The sequence below is a fragment of the Pundamilia nyererei genome, unplaced genomic scaffold (genome assembly GCF_000239375.1).
Source record: "Pundamilia nyererei isolate P.nyererei 1_Seehausen unplaced genomic scaffold, PunNye1.0 scaffold00065, whole genome shotgun sequence".
Taxonomy (NCBI): Eukaryota; Metazoa; Chordata; class Actinopteri; order Cichliformes; family Cichlidae; genus Pundamilia; species Pundamilia nyererei.
The window spans coordinates 969,818-997,642 of NW_005187466.1; the positions used below are offsets into that span (position 1 = coordinate 969,818).

At 40.7% G+C, this 27,825-nt stretch overlaps 2 protein-coding genes across 2 annotated transcripts in view; one reads left to right on the plus strand and one right to left on the minus strand.

Moving 5' to 3' along the window:
- The window catches only part of LOC102206959 (Kv channel-interacting protein 2), a 17,160-nt gene extending 9,663 nt beyond the window's left edge, over positions 1-7,497 (plus strand). The window contains exons 2-9 of the mRNA XM_005735743.1: positions 1,266-1,364; positions 1,536-1,660; positions 1,827-1,896; positions 4,242-4,312; positions 4,684-4,791; positions 4,891-4,995; positions 6,514-6,576; positions 6,661-7,497. Of these exons, the coding sequence (XP_005735800.1) occupies positions 1,266-1,364; positions 1,536-1,660; positions 1,827-1,896; positions 4,242-4,312; positions 4,684-4,791; positions 4,891-4,995; positions 6,514-6,576; positions 6,661-6,708 (689 nt within the window). The 3' untranslated portion in view covers positions 6,709-7,497. The remainder of the gene's footprint in view (positions 1-1,265; positions 1,365-1,535; positions 1,661-1,826; positions 1,897-4,241; positions 4,313-4,683; positions 4,792-4,890; positions 4,996-6,513; positions 6,577-6,660) is intronic.
- A 752-nt stretch (positions 7,498-8,249) lies between these two features.
- jupa (junction plakoglobin a) lies at positions 8,250-27,596 on the minus strand. The gene is made up of 16 exons (XM_005735744.2): positions 27,452-27,596; positions 16,851-16,885; positions 16,250-16,417; positions 15,909-16,162; positions 15,403-15,641; positions 14,629-14,830; positions 14,196-14,340; positions 13,913-14,016; positions 13,463-13,801; positions 12,893-13,045; positions 12,673-12,792; positions 12,371-12,521; positions 11,138-11,259; positions 10,928-10,967; positions 10,064-10,201; positions 8,250-9,285 (listed from the first exon to the last, which is right to left on the minus strand). Exons 2-15 carry the CDS (start codon positions 16,861-16,863, stop codon positions 10,065-10,067), a joined length of 2,187 nt encoding a protein of 728 aa, XP_005735801.1. The 5' UTR covers positions 16,864-16,885; positions 27,452-27,596; the 3' UTR covers positions 8,250-9,285; position 10,064.
- Between the last annotated feature and the right edge of the window lie 229 nt (positions 27,597-27,825).

The window sequence follows — 27,825 nt, forward strand, 5'->3', positions numbered from 1 at the left end:
TAAAAGTTGCCTCAACAAAAGGGCACTTTGGGCACTCATCAGGAAAGGGGCGGGTGCTCAAGCCCCTCTAGCCCCCCCCTCTGCACGTCCCTGTAGCTGAACCCTGATATAATCCCAATCCTGTCATTCCTACTGTGACCCCACCACTGTCTCGCTGTGCTCTTACATGGAGTACCTCGTGCAGTAGCACAGTTCCTCTCTTAGCACCCTGTTGTGTGATTTCTGTAGTTCTGATATCTTTGACTTCACCCGGCATTATTTTAGGTCCACCGGTACAGGAACATCACACTTTGGGTAAATGTGTCTAAATTAATGCTACAGCTTTTTAATGAGTTAGTCAAAAATATGGAGGTTTTAAAAGATAATGAAGAAGATAGCTTTTTGAAACCATAAAGAATTTGGTTGTTCTCTGAGTTTTCACCTAGCAGCACCATCACAATTTGAATTTGCCCAAGATTTCTATTGGCTATTTTGTTTTAGTAACAGTTAACAAAAGTTAGCATTCTAACATGTTAAACTCAAACAGTAAACATGCTAAACATTATGGCAGCATTGCCGTTCAGTTTTTAGGGTTGCGGTGGCAGGATGGGTTATCTACAGTTTGAAGGTTGGTGGTTTGATCCCCGGTTGCTCCAGTCTGTATGCCAAAGTACCCTTGAGCAAGATACTGAACCCTGAGTTGTTCCTGATGCATCCATCAGTGTGTGAACAACATTAGATAGAAAGCACTTACACAAAGGAAAAAGGTGCTTGTATGAATCTGTGTGTGAATGTTATGTTGTATAAAGCATTTTGAGTGCTCAGGTAGAAAAGTGCTATATTATTTAAATGCTTACCACACTGTCAGCAATGCTTGCAGCGCTGTGTTAGTATTACAGATAATCCGTTGCTGTGTTTGCTGACTCCAAAAACCAGTTAATTTATATTTAAAGAGACCTTATAGTTAAATAAATAATGACACAAACTTCTTTTCATATCTAAAGAGAAATTAGATTAAATAATGTTAAAAATTTAGGAATCTGTCAGCTGATTTCTGTATCTTAGAGGAGCTCGGACTTGAGACTCGACTCTGCTGGGTCCTGTCCCAACAGATGTAATGGGTCACACAGATTCAAAGCCAGGTCAGCAAACTTATTTCTATGCAAGACAAGTGATTTCAAGTATTTGAGTCTAGTTTGCCCAGTGTTTTATCCATTTAGCATGGCGCTGACTTTGTGGGCCACTGAGTCTGCTTCTAATCTCTGGTCTGATCTGGTTCTTTCCAGGTAATCCTCCATCCAAACCCAATAAAAAGACCTTAAAGCAGCGCTTCCTCAAACTGCTGCCCTGCTGTCGTTCTGGCTCCAGCTCTTCAGTTGATCAAAGCAAGTGTTAGGACACGCACTTTGTCACACCACATCAATTAAATTAAACACAAACAAAACATTGATTTTTACTCTTTTAGTCTCTTTGCCTTTTCCTCTCTAAAGTTTCCGTCATTTCAGGGACGCTCAAAGAGAAACTGTTTCCTTTCTGTCTTCATTCCTCCGATGCAGGGAGCATAGTTGAAGATGGTGAACTATCGACAGTGTGTTACAGACCTGAGGGCCTTGACCGTCTTGTACAGCAGACCAAATTCAGCAAAAAAGAGCTGCAGGTCCTCTACCGGGGATTCAAAAATGTCAGTCAACGTTTCCTGGAAATCATTGATCATTCCTCTTGCAATGAATGCGCAATACTTGCAAACCATCAATTATGATGCGGCTCTACTGTGCTATTTATGTGCATTGGAAAGTTTGTGTGAAGGGTTTTTTTTGGTCCACGTAATAATTTTATAATTTCCACAGGAGTGTCCGAGTGGTGTGGTGAATGAGGAGACGTTTAAAAGCATCTACTCCCAGTTCTTCCCTCAGGGAGGTCAGTCACACTCACTTCCTTTTATCCCATGTTTTACATTTTATTCGTTTTTTCTAAGGAGCTAGGTAGGAGGAAATGTTCTGTCTCATGTGTCTTCAATGTGTTCACTGAGGATTGAACTGGTTAGGTGCGTTCAATTCAAATATGTATTTAAATTATAATACTTTCAGCTTTGCTTTACTATGACAGTGACAAATAACATACACATTTGTGGTTATAAACACTTCTTTCATCTTTAAAAGCAGGGTCAAATTATACACAATACTGTGCAAAAGTCTTGAACCACCTCTCATGTTTTGCTTCCAAGGCACCAGACTATTAATGTTTTTTTAAGCGGTCAAGCTTTTGTCACAGTCTGCAATGGGAGACCATGGGGATGAGGGGAGGGAGGACCCAAACGCAGGACTCTTGTGCGATGAATGTAGTGCGTTTATTTACAGTGATGTAAATATTACATAATAAATCCCCGTGCGCTCCCCTGACTCCCGTGCCATGTCTTCTTCCCAAAAACCGTGCTCGGTGTTCTCCGCTCCCATGTGTCCGCACAACCCGTCCTCACTGCCCTCTTGTTTTCCACGCTCCTCCTGGGGGGAAATAACAGAGGCAGCCGTCAGGACACTTAACTACAGCACTACAACTTTAATACACTCACTAAACTTGGGTCACTAGGAAAACTGACATGGAGTTTCACGCAACAGAACGCAATCACACTCTTAAATAGCTCCCCCGACGAGGCTGATCAGCTGCAGGTGCGTGGCATGATCTTCAAGCGTGGCCAGCCACCTGGCAGGGCCACACCCACCAGGCCTGAAGGTGCCTGTCACCTGGCCTATCGGACCAGCCGCACCCACACACACCGGCCTCTACATACAAGCATGGAAGCACAGGAACAGCAGCACAGTGCAGCAAAAACACATATAATGAGTCCACACTGCTCATGGACCCTGGGCCCCTCAGATCCAGGTCCCTGACAGTCTTCAGCAATAGTTCTCCAGGTTTTTTGAAGGTCTTTCAAAGCTTTTAGCTGCATTTTCATTCCTTTTCAGTCCTGAGCATTTACAGAGGAAAGCTACTTAACATTGACCTATGAACAATTTTTTGTTAAAACCATGAAGGATGGCTGACTGGAAATGACTGGTTTAAAAAATCTACAGCACATGAACACTTTCTGAAAATCAAGCAAAGACCTGAAACAGGACCTGAGAGATGCATCTGGCCCTTCTGCTGATCGTTATACTGTTCAAACCTTCATCAGAAAGGGTGCATGTGAAGAAGCCATTCTTGAGGAAGTGATACAGGGAAAAAAGGCTGAGGTAGTCCAAATTACACAAGAACTGGACTAAAATGTGAAAATTTGGGTTCAGAATGTAGTAAGTATGTACAGAAGAGGACAGGAGAGAGGTACAACAGTGACTGTCTAAAGCTCTCTGTAAAACACTGGAGGCTCTGTCATAGTTTGGGGCTGCATTTCAGTCAGTGTTATTGAGGATCTTGTCAAAATTTATGGAATTATGAATTATTTTGATCCATCATCTGGAAAGCATCTGCTTGGCAACAGCTTCATTCTTCACAATGACAATGATCCCAAACACACCGCCAGTGCTGTGAAAGCTTACCTGAATAGAAAAACAGACAATGGAACACAATCAGTCATTGATTGACCTCCCCAGAGCACGGACCACGGCATTGCTGAAGAAGTGTGGGATCGTCATGACAGAGAACAGAACAAAAGGCAGCCAACGTCCACAGAAGAGCTTTGAAAGTCCTTCACAAAGCCTGGGGAACTATTTCTGAAGACTAATGCAATTACAGGAAAGCTTGCCTGGGAGAGTTCAGACTGCGTTGAAGGTCATACCAAATACTGACTTTCGGTTAGAATTGCACAAACTCTGTTTTTGTCTCATACACTGTACTTCCAGGTATGTTTGCACATGTTTTTAAAAAACTTGCTACATCTATATATACGATGGGTGGCTCAAGACTTTTGCACAGTGCTTGTATACTTGTTAAATGTGTTTATCTGGCTTTAACTGAATCTGCAGTCATATATTAAATCATTTTAAAATCAGACTTTTTGTGCATCTGTGCTTGATATAATTTGTGCATAGATAAAATGCATTTGCATGTTTTTGCACGTTTACAAAGTGCGATAAACAACCCACAACTGAGCAGCACAGTTCAAAACACTATTACCTCTTAACTGATGCACATTTAATTACCTGTCCACATCTTTAATGTCTCTAATATTTTTCTGTTTCTGTCAGTTTAGGCTGTCATTACACAAAATCATTGACGTGACTGCTGCACAGTTACAGTAACTTGCTTTCTTATATTCTCTTTTGCAGATTCAAGTATGTATGCGCATTTCTTGTTTGAAGCCTTTGACACACAGAACAATGGCTCGGTCAACTTTGAGGTTAGATACACACCTCAAAGCCTCCTTTCATTCCCTGCAGCTCACAGAGATGTTTTCCCTTTTCCTTTTTCATCTTCTTTACTGTCCTTTTCTTTATCTATGCTGTGTAGTTTGATTATACTTTTTCTTAGAGTTTGGAAGAAAGCAGCATAAAGCTTTGTTCTTGGTGCACATCTTGTATAAATCTCATTACTTTTTAAAATGATTTCACTCAGTTGGTGAAACTCTGTGGGTGTCAGTAACACAGGGTTGGAACTGAAAAAACATAAAACATAGTATCAATGCAGCAAATACTGCAAAGTTTTGTCTGTGCCTTTTTCGTCTTTATTGTGGTCTTCACTTTTAGTGCCTGTTTTCTTTCCCTGCTGTAGGACTTTGTTATAAGTCTGTCCATCATCCTGAGAGGCTCCATCACTGATAAACTCAACTGGGCCTTTAATCTGTATGATATCAACAAGGACGGCTGCATCACCAGAGAGGTAAACCAACCAATCACTGCCTGTTTTTTTTTCTTCTTTTTATTACATTGGCAGCTCATGTCTTTTTCATATTTTTTTTTCTTCTGTCTGTTCTTCCAGGAGATGACAGAAATAATGCACTCCATCTATGACATGATGGGGAAGTATACATACCCCCACATGAAAGATAGTGCACCGAAAGAGCATGTTGACAGCTTCTTTCAGGTAAAAACTCACAAATAATCAGATCACGCGTCACACATCTACAACACTGAACTCAAAGTGAGTCAGAATGTACTGAAAGTGATGGGTAAAGCATTTACTTTATCTACTGTGTCACTGTTGTGCCCATTAGTGTAAATGTGGAGCTGTGGGTTAAACAGCCAGCTTCGTCAGAGAGTGGATATCTACGAATTTGAATATTTTGCTTTTGCTCTGCTTCATACACACAAAAATAACCCAACTTAAAGACATGTTTTATTTCTAAATTGGGCTTTTAAATGATGAATAATCGTCCAAAAGGCAAAAAATTTGAAGCTAAACAGTATAGCTCAGAAAACAGATCCCTGTGGAACAACACATCTCGAGGCAGCCGTTTCTGGGTTTAAACCGATGATAGTAACAAAAAAACTTTTGTCTATGAGGCAGCATTTACCCAGTCTAATGCTGATCCAGACACACCCACTGCCTGATGAGACTTATTTAATAAGACTGTGTGATCCACATTTTCAAAAGCTTAACTCAGATCTAATAAAACCAGAACTATTTTCAATAGATTGCTGTAAATCTTACCAAGTTACAGCCCACTCTCGATTACTGGGAAGCATGGTGTCACCTGCCTGCATGTGAGTAATGGCAGGTGAAGGCGTATCTTCATTCCTGTGCACAACATAAATAAGCAGGAATCCACCTTTCCAGCAATTTGGTAGTGGTGATTAAACTAGAACATGTTCCATGGACTTCCACTGAAAATGGGCGGTTGGCAGTGCCAGAAAGCTGCAAAAAAACCCAACAAAAAACCCTGACGTCAATGATTATGGGAGGACCTGCTGAAAGGAATTCATTGATGATTCATAGTGGCAGCCCCAGCTTCCATTACTGTTTCTGAGTCCCTTTGAAATGTGGACTGGTTTTTCAAAGGCAACGAGGTAGAATGGACTTCACACCAACTGAGAAAGCCTGAGCTATGATGTTTGGGCTACTTAAGCTACCCCCTAGAGTTACTATAGAACATAGATTTTTTTAGGCCAATCCCTGTTTTTTGTGTCATCTGGTAAAATAATTTTTGTCCTGCAAGACTGGAGCATTTCCAGAAATGTCTAGTTGGCTCACAAACACAAATGCAAACAATGCAGGTTTTAAAGGATTTTGCAAATATGTGAAAGAACTTTTAGCACCTGGTAAAACTAAACTTGGAGAATGAGGTCAATACATTTTAAACTTTCATAGTTAATGTTCCTATTTGTGTTTGCCATATTGCTATATTTATTCGGTTAAATATAGGGTCATGATAGACCGTAACAAGGTTGGCTGTTATTAATTATGTCACAGAACTTTCCATTATTTTTTTCAGCACAAATGGGTCAGAGCCTGTAAAAACTGTGAAAAGTTGTAAGAGAGGTAGATTTTATAATTACAAATGTCACATCTGCACATCCCCTCATTTATGACTGGGGTCATGAATGAAGTCATTTAGTTACTTAAAAGTTAAATCATCATTTGTAACTTGTTGCATTTTTCCAGAAAATGGACAAGAACAACGATGGAGTGGTCACGATGGATGAGTTCCTTGAGACGTGTCAGAAGGTTAATAATAATATCCGTTTCAAACAGCAGTGCAGCTACACATCCACAGCTGCTGAAAATACAGAATTCTTTTTTCTTTTTCAGGATGGGAACATCATGCAGTCCATGCACATGTTTGATAATGTGATCTAAGCATTGGTGGACATAGACAGAAAACAGATTTCCCACCTGTTTGGAGCTCTCGGCTCAAATGCAGCTCATCGCCAGCGTGGATGAATTTTCTGAGCTTCGACAGCGGTCCAAGGTTCAAGTAGCAGTGACCTAAAGATACCGACCCCAAACACACATTTTCTAAAATACTTTTAATGAATAGACTGAGCAGAATGAGTCAAGTGTTGATGCAAAATTACTTGACTTGTGGGAAATGTGAGATTTTATTTTTTATACTACACATACGAATGAAAGCGTTAAAGGCACGCCAGGTTGCAGTCTGACGAAAACAAGAAGTGCTAATGAACAGTTTCCTCAAGAAAGCAGCAGATATGCACAAGCAGCTGCGATTTTAAAATTTGATGACGTTCTTTCTAAATTATGACTATTACAATATTTCTCTATTGCATGTGTTTACACACTAAAGTGAGACAGAGGCACCGGTTATACAGACGTGGAACAAATGGAATAACTCTTAAATGTTGTAAAGTATCACACACTCTCTCTAATCACTCTTGTCCTATAACAGAGGATAGCTTTAAGTTTGAAATCAAAGCAATAATCTTACATATTATCAGTTCTTATCTGTTCTCTGTGTTCTTATAGAGCTCACCACTCACATTTATTATAATTGTGCATATTGTGTGCATGATGTATCTGTTTTCATTGAATAGTTTAATGAAAGTGTTAATATATTTTCTATATGGGCATAGTAACGATGGTGAGGAGGAAACTAAAAATCACACAGTTGCTATGCAAAAGCAAAACTCATTAAACTACTGAAATATGATTGATGGGTCTGGCTCGGATTACTTGTTTTTTTTTTTTTAAAAAGTGCTGAAACAGTGCTTAAGAGGGTGTCACCTGTCCAGATTATGATGTGCATTACATTCATGCAGCAGAATGTAATGAGAGCCGAGCTTTTAAGAAGTTCCTGGCACGACTTCATCTGCAAACAAGGTGCATGGAGCAAGTTCAGCAACACTTCATTTATATTTTATTTGTAATGTGTTTCAACTTGTTGATTTTTTTCAGGGTGATGATAAAAACATATGACAAACAATACGTCCTCTCCACCGATGTTGCAGTCGTCTCTTACTTGAACACCTTCAGCACTAATTTGGCTCCGAGAGGATCTTTAAAGCTTCAGCAGCAGGAAATGTTTCTTTTACCTCATAAATTGGAAACACAATTAAATGACTTTTTTTGTAGAGAAATGTCTATTTTCAAACTGAAAGCAGTGTAGCCAATGAAACCATTTTTGCCTTTGAATCAGACTACTAATGACAAGAGTAATAAAGAACTTGCTTAGAAAAAACAAAAAGAAAATAGCAGGTGTATAATCAGAAATTGTTCAACTGAGTGTTGCCTAAACAGACGATATAAACCCAGCAGACAACTATTAGATGTACCATGCTCGTACTGGGTTGCACCCAAATGATAAGCGTAAGAAAATGGATGTACAGAAAACAAGAAAAAGCACATTTCTGATTTATAACTCAATAAACATGAACACAAGAACATTTCGAATATATATCCTTTATTTTTATTAAACAAAATTTAAGTAAAAACTCTTAATAAGTAGAAAGACAAATTTCCCTGTCAGTAGTTTTGTTTTTGTTTTTTAACCACAGCTGTATTATCTCATGTGTTTACTACGGAGTTGGACAAATCTGTTGCACAAGTATGTAAATGAGGGTTTTTTTCAGTGGCTACATATGATTTCCTCTCTAAATTCATTTTAAAATCAAAGGCATCTCTTTCCTTATTTTCTGGTAATTGTGCATAATGTGAAACTTTCCCAGTAAATAACTTATAAAAGTTGAAGATGACTCTTGAAAACAAACAAACAAATAAAGCAACCGTACTGATCAACTACAGTCCAAATAAAACGCATCAGATGATTACAGAAGAGAAGGGAGCAGCTGTACAGTGTTAGCTCGAGTATCTCCGCTTCTCCCCATTTGCTCACGTCTACTAAATTTTGTGACACATGAAAGGAGCGTTAACCAGCTCTTCGCTGACTCTTGGGCCACGGTGTGAGAAAACTGACAGTATATAGAGCCAAAACTACAGCAAAGTCAGAAATGTGTCTTACAAAGGCGTTAAGCGGAGTTGGTGAGTTGGTGCACTGTGCACGCTGAGCCACCTCTGGCAGTGTTTTCAACTATTATTCTCTTTTTCTTTCTTTTCTTAAAAAAAGAAAAAGCTACGATTATCATCACAAAATAAAATCTCTTTGGCATAGAATACCCACCCAAAAGCGTAAACAACCACGCACACTCATGCACTCACTCTTAGAAGGTTCTTAAAAAAACAAAAAAAACAAAAACAAACTACAAGCATCAATGTCAAAATTATAATCTGCAAAATTATGCTATAAAACAAAGTTGAGCCCTGTTAAGATTATGAGTCCCATACTCGGCAATAATTGTATATATTACATCAGGTGGCGAGCAGAGGAAAAAGACCTTTCGTGATGACCACGTTCTACTCTTCTGTGTCCCGTTACATCCTAAATCAGCTCTTTGCTGCCTCCTCCTCATCTGCTTCTTTCCCCTGAAAGAATAAAATTTAAAAAAAGAAAGTTATTATTTCACAAAAACAAAAAAGTGTTTTTATCTTTTTTCCTTGCTCTGAAATGAGCAGGACTTTATTTGAAAAAGGGTGATAACATTTTGCTGTTAAAGCATTTCAGAGGTACAGGCTGCAGTGCTTTTAAAGTGCATTAGTACACTACATTAAAACCACTGATAAGTGAAGTCAATGGCATTGATCATCTCTTTATAATTTAATGTTCTGCTGGGAAACGCTAGGTCACGGTATTAATGTGGATGACACGCCTCGCAACACCCACAGAAATGGCTTAAGATGTTTACCCAATCGCCAAATTCCCAAGAATCTAATTTTTACTGATAATTTCAGGCTGCACAGAGAAGCCGCCTCACAATTCCCAACATCCAAATCATCCGCTGTCAATGACCCACTGTTAGACACTACAGGACACTCCCACAGGATCTTATACAGTGGATATCACACAAGTGGTTTAAATATTGTGGCTGATCACAATATATAACAAGAAAATAACATTTCAAAAAAGTACAGAGATAAATTCTACACGCTGTAAAAGGCATTTAAGTGTTTCTTCTGTGTTTTTAAGAAACCCCAGAGAACATAAGAATTTGATCTTTTACTTATACAAGTTCAAGATTATGCTTTTGAAGCTTGGACTTTGTGCACACACACAAACAAATGGCATTATTTCTCACACAGTCCCGATCAGCTGAGTCTAAATAAAGTAAGATGACTGGCTGAAGTAACATTAGCATCTACTGACCTTAATAATGGTCAGGTGGGTACTGTTGTCTTTCGTAGGGCAAACTGGCTGCGTATTCGTCATGCATCATATTTCCATCCATGCTGTCCATGGGCATGTCACCTGGATATCCGTATCCTTGGAAACCAGCATCTAGCTCTGCAAACCAAGATGTGTAATTATTATATTAAGGCACATTTCTGGATTACTGGGATCAAACTGAGGGAGAAAAAAAAAAGATTTTTTATTTTATTTTTTTTACTTAGTTGGATCAGAGTAAGAAACAAAATACCAAAACCATAAAAGGAAAAAAGGCAAGTAAAGGAAAGGATTGGACGAAGATGCAAACATAGATAATGAAGAAACACCACAATGGGGGCGAGAGGAAGACCTTAACTTGATAATAATGAAAAGGAAATGATGTATCAGGAAATCAAACACAGAAACAAACAAACACAATGTTGTTTTCAATGTATTCGTTTTAGATTTTCTTAGATTCTGGTATAATACACCTTGATTGGGGAAAAATTATATAACTAACAAAGCACAGATGGAAAGAATTGATAAAAAAAGCAAGTTTAAAATTAATTTAAGAAGATATAACTGACGGTTCATGCGAATCTCAAGACTGTGCTACTTTCTTTTAAGTTTGAATTAAAATTTTTACTTTACATGAAAAATAAGTAGCCATTTGTTTTTTGTGCTGAGCTTTGTGATGAGCTCATTCTTATAGCTGCCAAATAATGAAAGTAGTTTGTAAGCAGCAGCAGGGAGGCAACCTGCTAACAAATTATTGCGCTTTCATGCTGCGGCTGCTCTCCGTGGTGTAGTGACCCACTGCTGAGGAATGTGCTGTATGTGCACATTTCAGCCACAGTTACTCACCATCTGGATAGGGTCCCTCCATGACAGCTGTGTTGTGGGCCTGCAGATAAGTCATGAGAGGGCAAAGGTCAAATTAAATTAAACCATTCAACAAAAATGCCAAGATGTATTTGACACAGAAACAACCGACGTGAATAAACAAGTCTACGAGAATCTTCATTAATCTTCAGCTGTCGTGTTGGTGCATCAGAGGGGGCCACACCCACTCACCATCTCCCAGGCAGCCGGATCGTTTTTGAACAGAGAGTGTGTGAGCTCCACAGACACTCGCTTCCTGTAGTCTGAGTTCTTATCCTCGGAGATGCGGAAGAGGACGGCTGCGGCGTAAGTAGCTGGAGGGGAAAGAATAAGAAAACAGTCAGTGGTCGGGGTCAGCGTTAGTTAATAAACTTTGAAAGCTTAATATCTGGAACAGAATGTCCTTTACTTTGAGCTTCAGCACATTGGTGCAAAATAAAATGACCAACAGTGCGATTTACAGTGGTTGATCTATGAGTAAGCGTGGCCTTTTTAAACATCTAGAGCTCAACGTTTTAGAGTTTACAAGTATAACAGAGAGCATATAAGACAAAAAAATGCATTTTATTTTTTTTGGTGTGAAATCCTTCCTACCTGAAGTCATTCCTGATAAAGAAATGTGCAGCTACATCCTGTTTATTTAAGGCTTATTATACTTCATTTGGTTCATTTGGGCTTTTTCCTCCTTAACAATGTAATTATAGTGACAGACTGTTGTATCTGCAAGAGCTACAGCAGGGGTGGGCAATCTCAGTCCACGAGGGCCGGTGTCCTGCAGGTTTTAGATGTGTTCTCGAACCAACACAGCTGATTTAAATGGCCAAATTAGCTCCTCAACATGTCCTGAAGTTCTCCAGAGGCCTGGTAACGAACTAATCATGTGATTCAGGTGTATTGACCCAAGGTGAGATCTAAAACCTGCAGGGACACCAGCCCTCGTGGACTGAGATTGCCCACCCCTGAGCTACAGCCAGTTAACCTGCGTCAGCATGAAATAAAATGGAAACGGGATTTAAAAAACAACAACAAGAAAACAGAATAAAACAGCCCAAAATATGAGTACCTGCAGTGCTAAAGTGTACATATTAGCATGTTATATCTTCTTGTTTGTTAAACTGAATTAACCAGGACAACAAGCTGGTGTTTCTGTAGCATCTACAATAAAGACAGAACCTAACAACAAGAAAACAGAATTTCACACAACAATGTTTCCATTATTGTGTATTCTTAAAATGTAGTTTGCAACATTTCATTATGGAATGCGTAGAAAAGTATAATGACTCGCAAAATGGACTTGTGCAAGTGCCTGGAAACTGCACTTACAGTAAGCACAGCACTTGAGTAAATCGACTTTGTTATTTTCCATCTATGACTAAATGCTACGTTACAGTAAGCTAATTACAGTGCATTATGTGCATGTTTTACCAATGCCCTCGTTGTTGGAGTGCAGCAGCTCCATCAGTGGAGCCGAAGCGCCCTCGGCGTCGATGAGCTCAGCTGATGGTTTGTCCACTGCCAGCTCGCACAGGACGCCTGCTGCCACGCGCTTCACGTTGTCCACTGGAGAGTAGAGTAGCTGTAGAAGACAAGAATAAAAATAAGTTTAAGAAAAACAAACATAAGTGCGAATTGAAAGTAAGTAAGTGAAGTTTATTTATTAAGCGCATTTCATAGACAGGCCGTCACAAAGCTAATTGTAAAGGCTTCGTTTCTGTTTCTTTGTTTACCTGGACAAACAAAGGAACGGTCTGGAGATTGGCGATCTCTGCTCTGTTAACAGGATCTCTGGCTAGTATGTGCAAAGCTCCTGTGCAGCCCTCCACAATCTCCTCCATCCTCACTCCATCCTGAGAACAAAACATGAATAGAAAAAATGTGATTCTACAGAAATGCTACAATGTCGACAGAGGGATCATAAACGTCCTTTGACATGAGCCCATCGTGTACCTGGTATGTCTGCTGGTTGGATGAGCCATGTTTCTGGGCATCCTGGTGGGCTTTGAGCAGCAGGTTGATCAGACGGGGGACTGCTCCTGCATCCCTCAGAGGGGCCTGGTTCTCGTCGCACAGGGCCAGGTTACGGATCAGGCCAACCGCAGCCTTCAGGCAAGAAAAAACAAGCAAAGATAGACTGATTATGCAGTTCTGTTATTGGTCAGCAAGTAAAATGACTGGAAATGATCTCAAACTTTTGTTTTCATTAGAATGTGGTGTTCTGTTTTTCCCCCTAAATCCCAGTCTTGCAAAACATACTGCTCCTGCTGTCATGTGCATTTCATGCTCTTTCAGGATGGCTGAAACTCTGGCTCTCTGCCCTACTTGCCATCCATTTTGGCCATCTGTCCAGCTCCCAGTGTCTACCACTGAACTCTTTAAAGTACTTATTTCACAGTCTTTAATATTTTTTCCAGCATAAAACCACCTTCTTTCAGTCAGATCCTTTCTTCCATAAATTACCACATTTCTGTTGTGCACATTTTTGCCCCACTTTAGAATATCCTTCCCTCTTTTAACTACCTTGATGACAGGCCAGTAGTAGGGTTGGTTGAGCAGCTTGACAATGGGAGGGATGCCATAATGTTTCCTCACTGCATGCTGTGCCATCTCAGCCTGCTGGTGGCGTGAAGTCAGGTGGCGTAGAGCGCAAATGGCGGGTTCAGTCACATCCTCCTTCTCACTGGCACGCAATATGGCATGGATGAGAGCCTCAACGCCATTGCTCTGAGTGACCAGAGATTTGTTATGGGCGTTGTTGCATGTGAGGTTAGACAGGACGCCGGTCGCACAGGTGAGCATATTGATGTCATCTGAACTGAGCAGGCCAACCAGCTGCTGCAGCAGGCTGTCCATACCCTCCTGAAAGAAAGAAAAAAAGATAGATATTCCCCATTAGTTACTGGTGGGAGGAAATATAGCAAAAAGAACGTGAGAAAAAAAAAAAGTAAGTAAGTAAAGCTGGACTCAGACCTGTTTGGTGGCAGCATCAGAGAGGTTCCTGAGAGTCCAAAGGCAGTTTTGCGTCAGACGCTGGCTAGAGCCAGTAATGTGTTTGCCTAGAGCCTGCATGCCACCTGCAGGGAAGAGAGAAGTAAAATTACTCAGCTCTCAACAACATTTAATAAATTATGCTATCAAGAAACACAGTTACCAAGGAGCCATTGGCCCCTGTTCAGATAACACAAAGCTGACACACCTGTATGACTAGCTTGTGCACACAGGTGTTTCAACACAGAAAACCTATATCACATACCAGCCTCTACAATGGCGGGTTTGTTGCTGGGGCACACAGAGAGGACTTTGAGCACACGGCTTGTGGTCCACAGCAACTTCTCGTAGTTGTAGTTTCTCATGATATGAACGAGACCTTCGGGGCCCCCATTGGCAAGGATGATCAGCTGTTAAACAAAGACCTTTATGAAAACAAATTCTTACATTTTACAATGCACACTTCTAACTAAGCCATGACTTTCCTGGCACCTGTCAATTCATTACACTAAGCAAACAAACAACCACACCCAGCCAGCACCTGAACACCTCTGTTCTCATGCCACACCCAAAGCAAAACACATGCACACACACGCACGGCACTGTCGACGGTTTCAGATTGCAGTCATTGTGTAACGTAAGCACGTGGTAGCAAAACACAAAACAAGTGCAAACTAAAATAATAAATTCACACATACCTTGCTCTCCTGGTTGCCGTATGACAGCAGCTGCAGACAGTCTGTGGTGATGGCCAGGAACTTGGGGTTACTCTTCTTCAGCAGGGGAACCATTCTCTGCAGTCCATCTGCCAGACGAACGGCCATCTTAGCTCCTTCCTGGTGCAGCAGCAGGTTGTGAAGCGTGGTGATGGCGTAGAAGAGCACAGATTCCACAGGGGAGCTGTGGGAGCAACGAGGAAGAGAAACATGCGTGTTTAGCGTGCGTCACAAAATAATCCTGTCTATTTTTCGTTTGAGCCAATTGTGTTTTTCCTTATTTTCCACCAGATATATGTATATATTAGTTAGTGGTTGATAGCTCATAGTGAGCATGGCCTAAGCTTCAAATACGTCAGTGCCCTTACCAGTAATCCCTGTGAGTCAAAAGCTCACTTGTTCGTTGGACAGAAGTTAATCATCTTGTCCCATTTAGATCTAGCTGATGGGAGGAACAATAAAGCTTCCCACCAGGCTTCCAGCATTGAAGGCTAATGCTGGCAGCTTACTCAAATAATATTAAAAACTTACTACAAACTGTTATTTCCTTGTACATATAACTGCACGGTAGCTGCACTGGAAAATACTTCAACACATCGCCACAGAGCGCATCTTAACAAGGATTTAATGCAACTTTGAGTGACTTTTCTAAAATATTTTGAGTTTTTAATGCAAATATATCCTATTAACCATAATAAAAAAGTATTTCTAGCAGACCACAAGTGAAAATTTGACCCATTTGTAAACCAGCAGCACCTGAGCATGCGGACTAGAGCAGGGATTCCTCCTGACTTGAAGATAGAGAGCAGGCCCTCTCTCTGGTGGGACAGGTTGTGGAGGATGCTGGCCGTGGCTTTTGCCGTCTCCATGTCGCTTGTGTTCTGCATGGCTCGCACCACGGCCGCCACCATCTGAGGGGACTGCATCAGTGCACGGCGGGATGCCTCCTTGCGTGTAAGCTGGTTCACAATCTGTGCAGCCTTGCTGACTACCACCTTATGAGAGATGGAAGGGGAAGGTATGAGTTAATTTGTACAAGGGAAAATTAAACATCAAAGTTCTTAAATCTGCCTATTCAGAAGGTAATACAATATACATGGCATTTTTTTCTGAATTTGATAATCACTTAGTAATTATCAGTATTTAAACTTATTCCTTCGCTAGACCCATTAATGACTTAGTAATTATTTTAGAAAGTTTAACAAAATATTTATAGACTGTGTTTGTTTGTATCGACGCGGGCACATCTTCGTTTTCATCACCTGGTCTTCATCGTTGAGCAGTTTGGTGAGCTCTGGCACGGCACGTGTGGCTAGCTCGGCATCGTCCTGGTAGTTGATCAGATGGATGATGGCGGTCTTGAGCATCTGAGAGGGCTCGGCCAGGCGCTGGACGTTAGTCATCTGGGACGGGTCTGTCTGAGTCGACAGAATGGTGGTGCCTCCCTCCAGTGTCTCTGGAAACATTGCAGCTCGCACCCTCTGAGCTCTGGTCATAACGCTTTGGGGATCCATGTCTATTGAGAAGCGAGATGATGAGGTTGATGATGTAGTCTAGGTGTATTTAAGCCAAAGTTACAGCATGTTAACTGGTCTGTCCTTACCAGGCTCCTGCATTGTCACAGTGCTGGTCATGGTGTACTGCTTAGATATGGTGAAATCGCCGTCATCATCTCTGACTGTGGTGGCTCCAGACTGGATGCCTGAGTCTAGACCATACATCGTCTGTTGCCACTCTGCCACCTTTACTTTGCCAGTTTCCATCTCACCCACTGCCAAGGAAGGAGAGAGGAAATCAAAGGTTTTAAAAGTAACTTAAAGTAATTAACAGATTTCATGAAGATTAAGAAACTGCTCTTTATTAAAACCTTTGTGTAGATCAGTTTTTCTTTCTCCCAAGATAAACACAGTTGTTTTTTTTTAAACCAAAGTAATAAAAATTTTATAGCAGGAACCTGTAGTTATACTTTATTTTAAGGAAGTGATTTCAATGCAAACACTGAACACAATACTTGGAAGTAGAAAAGGTCAAGCTCAAACTGTTCAGGTCTATTTTGAATGAAGTGATAGAGACTGAGGTGAAATCAAGAAATCACACAAATACAACCAACATTAAGCTGCTGCCTTGTCAAAACAGAATTTACAGAAGAGGAAATAAAAATCGGAACATAAAATATGATCATGAAATTGAGCTGATTTACTTACTCTGCATTGCCATCCTTTCTTCCGATGGAGCAAACCTAAAAACAAACACACAGAGAAATCCAACGTCAGCGTTTCCACCATTTCACCTCATACAACGGGTAAACACACGCATTCCTACAAACCCTTTTTGCACGAATTAGTGAATAAACTGTCTACTTCTTTGCACGAGACAGCTTACTGAGTATGGGGGTGGCACGAGTTGGACACTTCCCCACTTAGTGTTCACACTGATCTGGAAATTAAAGCACTGAGCAGAGTGACTTGCAAAGAGAGAAGGGAGAGCAAAGTGAGTAAAGTGACAGCTGTAATGTAAAAATGCTAAGCAGGGTGAGTGACCTTTAACCCCAGGTCTCCACCCATGCAGTCATGGGAGCAGCCCACTGCTGATATGTGGCAATCAGGAACCTGCTCATCAGGTTTCAATTCCACTTTGAAAGTGTGTATGTAGATGACTCCCCAACACACCTTTAAAGTAATAAAAAACAACCAAAAAACCCCAACAACACACACCCTTACCTTCACTTTAATTTTGTCTTTATATTTACATGCCCACCAAAAAACCTGGATTTTAAAACTACGACCCTTAATCATAGAGGCCAAATAAACTACTTAAGTCTGCTAAATACTTGGTTTCACTTTAACAATCCCCCAACTTGTGCAACTACCTGCTACCTGTCGGTGCATGTTTGTTCATCATGCTCTTGGTTTATCATGCAAATACTTCCTCTCACCCCCGACAGGTTTCTACATGGCTGAACTGCAGTTAGGTTTTTAATGTGCTTCGCCATTAAACCCTCTGCAAAAAAAGAGCAAAACTAGTACATGTGAAATATTTAGAAAAGATTATGAGGAAAACGTAAATGTATCCTCTCAGAAAAATTCAATGTAATAGTGGTGTTTTTGTATACAGGAAGACAGATTATTCTTGGAAGTGGCCTCCCAGACCCAAAATAAACCCCCATGGTTACAACATGCATGGAAGTTTTCTGCATAGTTCTGTAGTCTTAATGTCATTCACCCTGAATTTCAGAGAAACCTGCATTCACAATAGCTGCTGGTCACTGGATGTGTCATACAGTCTACAGTATTGCATTCACTTTGCTGCTTATGAGCGTTTTCAAATGTTAGACTTTTACAGGATTGTTTGCCGAACATATCGCCGGGATGGGTTATGTGTGTGATGGTTTTGCTACAGATGTACTTAATATATGAGGGTGTGTGCATTTTCTGAGAGCGCGCTTAGAATAAGAAATCTCAGATTTAATTCACAGAGCTTGTTGCATAATTGGCCATAAATAACAAAAACTAGATTACAAAAACAGAGATGATCCACACACAGTAGAGACAAACAAGCAAGTGGGAAAAAAAAAAAAGCTTTAATCTTCAAAACCCTTCTGTATGACAGCTGTTTTTAGCTTACTGTGGTTCTGCATGTAATAAGCAGCTCTGCATATCTTCCGTCTTGACTATTAATAAAACAAGTTGGGGCTAAAACCCACAATGGCAAGCTTCTGTGCTAGCATATAATGAGCCATAAACACTTAAATTACCACCTTTACCTATACGCGCCCTCAGTTCCATGGAACAAAATGTACTAAACAATGTTAAGAAAATGGAAAATACTTGAATTGAAGCTGATCAATGGGCATGCAATTACAACTTGTAAAAACAAGAACAAAGAATGTATTTGAGTCATAGTCTAGTTTTCTCACGCTACTTATTTGATCTGATGTGCATGCATTACTGTTGCTAGCGGCTTTGTTTTTCATTAAAATTGATACGAAGAAGAAATTTTCACCATTTTTCAGCGTCTGTCCTCAGTTTTCTGTACGCGCCACTTTGTTTAACGAAAAACTCATTTATACGTCGACACATTTACTTTTCAACATGAATTCATTTACTATACGGTTCATGTGCACTGGCAACATTTTCCTTCATTTCACTTTCAGAGAGCAGCAGCTCTACGAGTTTCCCATGTATTGAGTCTCACTTGAGATCCTGCAGGACCAGGCCACAGAGGGCTGTCTGTGCTTGCAGCTACACGTTACCTTACAGATAACACAATGACTCATCAGACATGACAACTGTACCAACATTCCCCGTGCATTTCTACCTTTCTCAGTAAAGGTGTGGCCACCTTTTAAAAAATTACGAGCACTGGTAAACAGGGCAACGGGAACAACTGGACAAAAAACAAGATACAGCTTCACTAACTTTTTCAAAGGTTTTAAAACAGATAAAAGTATAATGATCCGTTTATAACAAACAGTACACATCTGAGTTTGGTGCAGAATGTATGTACCTTCCTGTTGTCTGTAAATCAGGGTCAGTGTTTGTGTAGTCTTTGTTTTCCTGGGCGAGGCAGCGGGTTCAGTCAACTGTTGCAATGCAGTGACACGCCCCGCATATTGCCTAGGTAACTGAAAGTCCGCTGAAACGCTGTGCTGTGAGGGTTTTATCTGCTGTCCAATCTAAAGTCTGAAGCTCTGGGCACTTGTTTGTTGATAATTTGTCTTTTCCTCTTGGGCTTTCTTATTCTCTTTTTTTCCCCCATTCGAGAAAAAAAAATCTATTGGGGAAGGGGCAGGCTACGAATTATTTAAAAGAATAAAAGATCAAAGCAAAAAAAAAATAACCCTGAGTGAACACAGTTTTCTATGTTCTGATGATTATAAAGTCTAACCCAGCCTTCTCCCATTGTTCAGTGCCAACAAAGAGCTGATGGTGCGTGCTGTTGTGACTGAACTTTGTTCTCTTCCAGTTAATCAGTAATATGTCCTTTCACTCTCACTGTGAAGTGCCTTTCTCCTGAATAGTCATTCCCACTGCCATTTATACACCCACACAGACAGTGACATGAAGCCATACTTCAGGAAAACACTTTTCACACACCCGTCACCTCCCACTATCTTGTTAAGCAACAGCCTCTGCGGATGATGATTTAGGAGGCTTAAAAAAACCAAAAAGCATGCACAGTAAAACCAGGAATGTGTATCAGTAAAAGCTGCCAGTGAGGGAGGAGTGAGTTGCAACAGAAAAGCAAAGCAGAGATGGATCTTGATCAGGGCCCAGCGCTCAAACGCTGCTGTGACATTCCACACTAGTGTTGCATATTCAGTCTGAGTCGTCAATCTGTTTCTGGGAGGGAAAAAAAATAATAAAGAAAAGGGGGAGAACACACCAACCTTATCTAAACTTTACTCACTGACTTACTCAGAAATGTTAAATTGCTGAAACTAAGAGAAACTGTAGGGACAAGACTACTGTGACAAAGGATGAGTAACTCTAATCTCTGTAATGAGAACACATTTACTATCATGCAAATCCCTCAGGCATGTTGGAAAGGGAGTGTCTCTTCAGCAGTGACAGGCTCTCAGAAAGGGTGTGGCAGAAGAGTGCTTGGATATGTGAGGAAGAATACACCTAATGGCTAGAGGGGATCTTACATTTTATTCCCTTCAGTATCCTCCCAATAATTATAGCTTTACAGTTGCAAACGGAGCATAGTAATGAAAAACATTCCAGCAGGCCAGATTTTGACTTTGCTGGTGTAAGCTCTTCTTTCTATCACAGCAGGAATGAATCAGGTCAGGCAAGAGGCCCAGGGGGGCTTCAGATAAACTTTGCTCATATTGCAGTTGTGTTCAAGAGGCTGTTCACATACTTTACAGTATTTGTAGTAAATGTTGCTGAGCCACATGTCGATTTAGCAGGCTGGGGTGTAAATAATATTTCTGTTGCTTTTTTCGGTTTTACTTTCTATGGATTTTTGTTTTAAAGCATAAATACTGGGGGGGAAAAAAGAAAAAAAAGCATCACAGGTCTAAATATTAAAACATTTGTAAATATGTTTTTTTTTTTGTTTTTTTTTTTCTCCTGTGAAACTACAACCTGTCATTTTTACGCCAAGTTAAGCTATGCTAACTGTCCTCAGGCAGCGGCTTCATATTTAATGTAGAGAGAGGAGAGAAATACTCATATTTCCATCATGTTTTCTTTCCGTTACATAAGGAAGGAAAAAACTGTTTATGATAATTAAACATTTCTCACAGTTATGGGAGGATTATAACTGGGCTTTAGAAACATCCTTATCTGGTGGCTGTGTGAACAACCTTGCTAAACTTATTTAAAGTAACAAGCAAATAAACTTTATTTATTTAGTAAACAGCTTCCTGTAGCACTGGAATAGATAAACAATTTGACATACAGGACAGCCTCCCATGCACATGCACACACCCAATCACATTCATGTCCCCAGACATGTAAGCCACACTCTTCTTGCAATAAACCGTTTCCCAGATGGCTTTAACACACACCCTGCACTCCCACAGCCCAATCCTCCTGACACAGTAAATGGCCAGTTCAGCCAGCTGAGTCTGCAGTACAGTTGACATTTTCCTCTCTGCATCCTCTCTCCATAGACCCGGGGTTCAGCTGCCATGACAGGAAACAAGTTAACACATTCACTAACCCTTCTGGTTCCCCCTCATGCCTTACTTGTACAACAATAGATACTATGACACTGTAATGGCAGCAGCTGGGGCTGGATAGCTGTTTGCTATAAATCAATAAGGGAGGATGTGAAGCAGTGCACAGCTAATGGATTTACCATGGTGGGTGACAGGAAGTGGTGGTCAACATTGTCTGACTCACCAACATTTCTGGGCTGTCTGCTCTGAGATGGGAAGTTTATCAGGAGAAGTTACAAACTGCGATAAGGTACTGGGGAAGAACACAGCTTGAAGCCCAGATTGTGTAAAGCACAAACTCTAAGAGAAAGCATTTGTCAACTGACTGTGACAGGCAGTTGATCAAATCCAGACCAGCGCAACGTCACCATACCAAGTGCCTAGAGAGAAGAGACAGCCAACAACACAATACTCCTATGCACTTGTGCAACACACCAAGTGAATTTGTGTAAATGTGGCAGAGTGCATCTCCTTCTTCCCTGATCTGGAAGCCTTCCCAAAACAACAAGCAGCCTCAGCCAAAGAATTTAAAAAAAAGAAAGAAAGCGAAGCAACAGAATATCTAATGGGCCTTGATTTGTCAGTTGATTCACTGCAGCAGCTTTAATAAGCTGATTTAGGCCAGAGGATGCAGTGCAGTGGCTGTAAACTGCTGCGTAGTTGTTTGGTCTCCGTGGGAGCTCTCTGTGAATCAAAGGAAATGTGAGCTGTCTCGGAGGAGGTGCCTGGGTCCAGACCAGAATCAGATTACAAAAAACAGATAAAGGAGGGGGGAGTGAGTAGAAAGGGGTGTAATCTCTGTAGCAATAAACACTCAGTTGCAATGCCCGCATAGAAACAAAGTTCACAGAAGTTCATGATAAGTCAGATACTGTGGGAGGAGTAGAGGTATGTCCAAAGATTATCTTCAAACCAGGAAAAGAGCTCAGCATAAAGATGTGGAAATTAAATAGTGGAATATTTGAGCTTTATGTGTAATTCAAATTTTATGTGAGAAAAAAAAAACAAAAACTTGAATTATGTTTTTATCAACAACAAGAAGAAGGATCCCCCCCCGTGTTGTTTGGTTCATGGTAGGAAGGAAGTGGACGAGCTGAGCTTTTGATAGCACAGTGAGCATCTGTGTTACTCTGTTTAGTGTAGAGAGGAAAAGAGTAGCTGCATTGTCCTATTGACTGCTGTTACTGTGAAAAGGAAACCACTCTCAACTGTCCCCACTGAACGCAACCAAAAAGGCTGAAGCACATCAAGATGGCACTGTGTGTTCACGGGCCAAGTTTGGTAGCCAATGCTGCATCTAAAGCCCCCTTTAAAGGCCTGACAGGGAGTTTTTTCTTGAACTGCTACTGCTACGCACCAGTGTGTATCTGAGCACTGAGGCGATGTGACAGATGATTAATTTTTCAGGGAGATTAGAGGCACGAGGGAGCGGGAGGGGTGTGCTTGGGAGAGCAGGGCAAAAATCTGAAGGGACCCTAAAGAGTACTGCAAGTTCATCTGACAAGTTTGAATTCACAGTTTGTTCATCTTCCAGAAGACTAAAACAAAACTAACATTGTTAAAAATTGAGTGACTTATTCCGACAACACGTCGTTTGGTTCGTACAGTGTTGTTGTCAGATGAAAACCTGGGAAATGTCAACTTTCAAGGAACAAAGAGGGAAGAATAATAGTGTCAGTTGTCTCAAACGCCCATGCTTTTTTCAGTTTATGCAGTTTTTTGCAAAAGTGCTCACAGGCGCCAGGGTTGCACAACATTCGCAACTCATGAGAGCATAAAACCCTTCAAAAGCAGTGAACAAAGAAAAGCAACCACAGTGACTAAAGCATGGATTTTGAACTCAACATATGCAAAACCACCCTTCTTGAGAGACCTCACGTTGCCTAATTAACAGCTGAGCTTCTCCACTGATTTGCTTTCTGTTTCAACCACACCCTTTCTGCCTTTACTTTGTTGAATCTCTCGTAGAAGTGTGATTAAGGGATAGGGAGGAGGCAAAGAAAATAATAACATGACACAACTCATCAGAGTTGCTATGCTGAGACATACGACTCATCATCCACGTGTGAAAACTTTGTCTTTTGAGTAGGGCTGCCACGATTAGTCGACTAGTCACGATTACGTCGACTATCAGAATCGTCGACGACTGATTTAATAGTCGACGCGTCGTTTGAAGCTTTGTAAGATCACAAAAGACGCAGGAATAAGTAGTAGGATTTAAGAGTGTAATAACGGACTGAAACAGAAGATGGCAGCACTGCATGTACAAGGATGCCAGCTGCCGTTAAACCCCGAAGAAGAAGTAGCTCTGTCCCAGAATTCATAGCGCTGCCCAGCTCAGTTTCCAACAATGGCGGCAGCTAGTTAGTTTTAATATTACTCTTATTATTCTTTGTGGGTCACAAAATAAACGATAAATATTTGCTCAGTTTATCAAGACACCACATATTTTCAAAAGCGCTCCGACGTTTTCGGAGACGTCTGTTACCCACTAGCTTGATAGCTAGCGGGGCTAGGCTCACTAGAGCCGGTGAGAACACCAGACTCCCAGCCAATCGTTTTCAAACCCACCACCGTCTTTCGCTACTCAGGTTAAACATATATAAGTCACTTAGATAACTTAAAAATGTTATTGTTTGGCTTTTTGTAGTATTTTATTTGTTCCTGAGTAAATTGGTTTGGCTGAGATTAAAGTTATAGTTTTTACACAGCTGAATAAACGTCAAGCAGACAACTGATTATCAGAAGTGTGAGATGCTCGAGAATATACTCCGGTGTCCTGTTATATTTTAGATAGCAAGTTTATTAAACTTCACCGAAACAATCTGCAAATTTCATTAAAATTTAATAAACTATCACCTTGTCTTTATTTTTAGTTAGCACATACCTTAAACACTTAAAGCTGTAAGCTAATGATAGTTATATAAGAGCAGATGCATGCTGCAATAAGCTGTACGTCCAATGGATCCAATGGATCTGATTAGTCGACTAATTGCAAAAATAATCGGTGACTAGTCGACTATCAAAATAATCGTTTGTGGCAGCCCTACTTTTGAGTAAGTGCCGAATCCAGTTCACTCCCTCTTCGTGTGGACACACAGTAAGTAATGAAAAACTTATCACTGGTAATGTATTCATGATGACAGCAGGAGGATTCAACTATTTCTAGAAGGCTGTTAGTGTGATGCATGAGTATTTATTTATTTATTTTTTTTTTACACAGCTTTGATAAGAGCTGACTTGAAATGACCCATGTGGTAGATTTGCCTATGTTTTTTATTTTTTAAAGTGCAAGTGATGAGAAGAAACAGCCATTAGGCCTTTGACATCTTAAGTAACGGGACCATTTCTTGCCCTTGCTTGATCCAACCAAGAGAACTGCTGAAGGTAAATAATTAACTTCAGGGACTGTCATCAGTAGAGTTCAGCTGGGCAATGTCGGCTTCACTTGCTCAGCGTTATTCAACTGCACCCTGCTAGACACTCAAGTTAGAGTTTGGTCATGACAGAAGGCATCTTTTACAACACTGGCAATTTTTGGATGACATTTCTAATAATTTAATAACTGCATTCAAGGATAATGTCATGCATTTCAAAATTAATTGCCACTTATTTTGAGTTATTGCTGGTTTGAAAAGATTGAAAATATAGAAGCACTTGTTGTTAGAGGGGTTACTTTGGGATAACAAATAATAGATGTGTGTATTTTGTCTAATTTGGACTTATATGAAAGCTTTTTTAGCAGAACATAATGCAGAAACAAAGAATGCTGGGGGGTGTTGTAGATGTAGCAGGGTGTAGCAGCTGAGCATGTGGCAGTGCAGGGTAAAACAGTTATTAAGGAATGGCCACATAATTTCTAGCTTGGACCCAGTTTAGAACAGGTGCTGGAATAACCATTTGATTGGATAATGACCAAGAAAATAAGCACCATTATTCTGATGCATTTCCAGTTCTCTCTGTACCTTAATGAATTTTAAATATTTCAGTTTCATCACACAAGCATAACCAGCGATATCGCGGCACGGAAGACAACAATGAAACAGGCCACAGAAATTTTATCACAGATTCTGTCACAGTTTAAGAACCCCAGTACCCGTATGACATACTGTATGTTTAGTAGGCCTGAACAATATGTGCAATGGTTAATGCAGCAGTCAAACCACCCACCCCAAAAAACAACCTTAAAAGAAAGAAACTCTTGTTGTAGCTGACGGGAAACTTTATCTCTGTGCCCTTTTCTCCATGGGAACAGTAAAACACAAAGGCAGACTGACATACAAACACAGAGGAGGTCGCACAATGTGTGCGCTGAGCACCTGTAACTGGAAAGGACTCAGGCCTCGTTGGACTGAGACAGAAGCAAGACGGGGAATCCACAGAAAAAATAAAACCAAGAGGGCGGGATGTATGCCATACAGTAATCCCCTTTGAAGAGTGTAGACCTATTTTTAAAACCGAAGGATCTCCTGGCCTCTTGTTCTGCTAATGTAGGACAGTATGAGGGAATTAAGCAGGAGGGGGGGAGATTATCACCGTGCCACCACAGCTGTAGCTGTGAAATCTACAGTAAGTCACCCCCCTGCTGTCCCACCACCCATCCACTCTTTCCAGACAGGGACAGCTTTCCTACTTGATGACACAGGGCAAGCTCAGCAAGGCCATTCTGGCACAAAGTATTGGCACCCTGTCCCGTTAAAGCTGGCACACAGTCAGCAAACTCAACTGGAAACATTGGTAGAGAAAGCAGCTGGATACCACAAAACTGTTTGGCACTGTTCTTGCTGCTTTGTGACGCTTGCAGATAATTCAAACAAAAGAACAATGGATAATGTGATTTGGAGTTTGATGGTGTAGTGAATGGCTCTGTTTACTTTCCAATCCCTAATCCAACTGTGTCAAATTAGGACTTTAAAACTATACTAAAGTTGGCCGCAGAGGACACCGCAGATGACTTAATCGCATAAGAAAAAAGCTGATAAGATAAAAGTCATTTGAACGGGATGCTGATTTCAGGGGATTTAGTCATGAAATCAAATGAAAGAAATTTGTGCTCCTGTGCTCCCTAAGCAGGATTAGCTGTCCTGTCAAGTCCTGAGAATCTGCAAAGGTAATGACATCATGGAAGATTTGGCAACACCTGGAGACATCACTGCTGCCTTGAAGCACAGCGTAGGAGTGTGGGGGGTGGGTAAAGAAACATCAGCATGTATCACTGTCATACGTTACAGATGTGCACCCACGGACAACTCATCCCCTCAGGCACAGTTAGCTAACACTGTTTGTTTACAGACTCAACATCACTGTCATAGTTGGTAAAGCGGAAGATCTGATGTGAAAGTGCTTGTTTTTGTCCAACCACATCCAAAGCTAAAAAAAACCCCAAACAAACCCCAACCTCTTATAAAAAAAAAATAGACATTCAAGACATTAAAAATAGTGAATAATACCCACCATTACTAGACAATTAAAACACCTACTTACTAATTTTATGTTAATCCACTGATCTTTCATAAGTTAACGGGGAAAATGGTTTTTGTTTTTGGGTCTGCTTCAGTGTGACTTTTACACCATTTCTGTTAAAGGACAAAATAGAAATGGCAAAATCTTTATTTTTTTGTCTCTGATTCACGGAAACACACAAATCCAAGCGATTTATCTTCAACACCACCAACAACCAACGACACGACGGGGTCTATTGACAAGTGACGACGTGTAGCTGTATGGTCGATACTGGGGCTAAATGTCGTTATCTTTGGGCAGAGAGAGAGTAAGGGAGCTCTTGCACTTTAAAAAGTTTAAAAAGAAAGAAAGAAAGAAAAAAACTGTCCACCACAAGAGAACAAACTTTTGGTGGCTGTAGAGCTGGCGCAGTAGGCTGCTCCCTAACAACGGGCAGTAGTGGTTTGAGGCATGCGGAAATGAATTCCTAATAGAAAGCATCTGAATTTGCATCCAGGTAAGCAACAAAGAGAAACGAAATTACCCCACACAAACACATAAGATGTTTTTTTTAATAGAATAAACGATAATAACTACACACCAAACAAACCGATAAATACATAAATTAAGCGTTCACAGACGCTAAGGGCAGTAAAAACTGTCGGAAAAGGTAGATTTAGTGAATCTTACCTGTCTTAACCGTATTTTAGATTATTCCGTGCTTGCTTGTTTCTAATGACTCCTTTGGTCGGCACAAGACTCCTCTCTTTATTTCTTTTCACTTCTCCACACTCTGCCTCCCTGCAGCTGGCCACCAGTCCTCTGAACAAAAAAAAGGAGTAAAAGGAGCGTTACCTCACCCTGACTCCGCCTCCTCGAAGACTCCACCCACATCGTCCACAATGGGAGGGAAGGACGTTGCTTTATGGCTAGGCACTACAATAAACTGTGAAGTTGAACAGTTTAGTTCGGTTTAAACAGTTTACTTCTGTCTTTATTGTACCGTTGCTACGGTGCGTAGATTGTCACTGTTTTGCCCTTTGATACAACAGCGAATATTTTAA